The sequence below is a fragment of the Emiliania huxleyi genome, assembly GCF_000372725.1.
Source record: "Emiliania huxleyi CCMP1516 unplaced genomic scaffold EMIHUscaffold_833, whole genome shotgun sequence".
Classification (NCBI taxonomy): Eukaryota; Haptophyta; order Isochrysidales; family Noelaerhabdaceae; genus Emiliania; species Emiliania huxleyi.
The window spans coordinates 15,301-16,781 of NW_005195780.1; the positions used below are offsets into that span (position 1 = coordinate 15,301).

Below are 1,481 nucleotides of genomic sequence, written 5' to 3' on the forward strand. Positions count from 1 at the left end.
CGAGAGTAAGAAACGGAGCCAACCAACCAACGAAAGAGAGAGATATTACTCCCACCAGCCAGACTCCCACGCAGCACTGCGCGTTTGTGCCGCTGTGAAAGAAAGAAAGAAAGAAAACAGACATCCAAGGGAGGGATGGGAGGACGGCACGCCGCCACCACACAGGGATTTTAAGGAGAGGTGTGTGATGCACTAGCCGTCGCCCACCCTAGCTAGTGCCTAGAGCCTAGTGCCGCTGTGTGCGCCAGTCCAGAAAGACACGACTTTCTTTCTTTTGCCCTCGAGAGAGAGATTTAAGCAATACCTTAAAGAGAGGTTACAGGCGGGTAAAGATCCAATACCAAACAACTCTAACACTCACTGTTGGTTTTTTTGCCCTCGTGGGAATAAATAAATAAACAAAGAGTCGTAGAAAATCCATCCAAATCGCAAACATAGAAACCCAAACACACACAGCCACGTGGCATAGGAGAGCAGGAGGTGAAAGGAGGTCAGCACGAGTTCCAAGGACGCACGAGCGAGAAGCACAGCAGAGCAGACAGATGACGATCACCACCCAGCGCACGACCGCCAACTCTCCGGCGCAGGCCGCGAAGAACCGAGTCCGGGGGCCGACGGTCGCGGCGCGCCGGCGCGGCGCAGTGGACGCAGCCCGGTTCGCAGCTTCGCGAGCTACGGGGGCGGCCACGGCACGGCCCGGTGGCCGCCCCCGCAATGTGAGGCCAAGCGGTGGGCATCCGGCAAAAGCCGCAAGACGGGATTCGCGAAGGCGCGGGCCACCTTCCGCGGCGGAGGCCGCAAAAGCGCGGCGGCTGCGGAGAGGCACGACAGCATGATGACAAAAGCACGCTGGCGGGGCAATCGCAAGAATAAATAAAACGGACATTCTACTAGGAGATGGGTAAAGGTACTCCCATGAATAAATAAAAGGGCGCGTCCTCGTTTGACTCGCTTACTCACACATGGCTCTTTCTTAGGCGGCTCCCGTGGTGTACCTGTGTTCGTGCCAGTGCGCGCCGGTGATTTCTTTTTTAGTTTCCCATAAGTAAGTAGGTAGGGAGGTAGGGGCAGGGCAGGGGCCGGTCAGGTTTTTGCAGAATTTCATCTTGAAGAATAGCGAAATTCTTTTCCACTGTGCGCGGTGCGTCTGCCATGCATGCTGCCGCCGCAGTCGGCGCGCGGGTGCTCACCGCGCTCGCGGCCGGGCTCAGCCGCGGGCCACTGGCGCGGATGGCGGAGGAAGCGCTCGGCGCACCGCCGCCTGTATTCGGTGACCTGCCGCTCGGCGACGCGACTTCGGCCGCCCTGCGCGGCGTGGGCATCACTCGGCCGACGCCGATCCAGCAGGCCGCCATGATGCGGCTCTTCCGCGGCGAGCACGCCGTCATCCACTCCGCGACCGGCTCCGGCAAAACTCTTGCCTACCTCCTGCCGCTCCTGCAGCGGCTCCACACTTCGAGGCCCGGTCAGCTCGTCGTCGT

The 1,481-nt window shown here is 60.0% G+C and overlaps 1 protein-coding gene across 1 annotated transcript; it reads left to right on the top strand.

Annotated features, from left to right (window-relative positions):
- Nucleotides 1-1,152: 1,152 nt before the first annotated feature.
- On the top strand, nucleotides 1,153-1,465 carry EMIHUDRAFT_249854 (hypothetical protein; the record flags this gene model as incomplete). The annotated part of the gene is made up of 1 exon (XM_005758861.1): nucleotides 1,153-1,465. A coding segment is annotated over one exon (313 nt), but the record flags the coding sequence as incomplete, so codon positions are not given.
- Nucleotides 1,466-1,481: the final 16 nt, after the last annotated feature.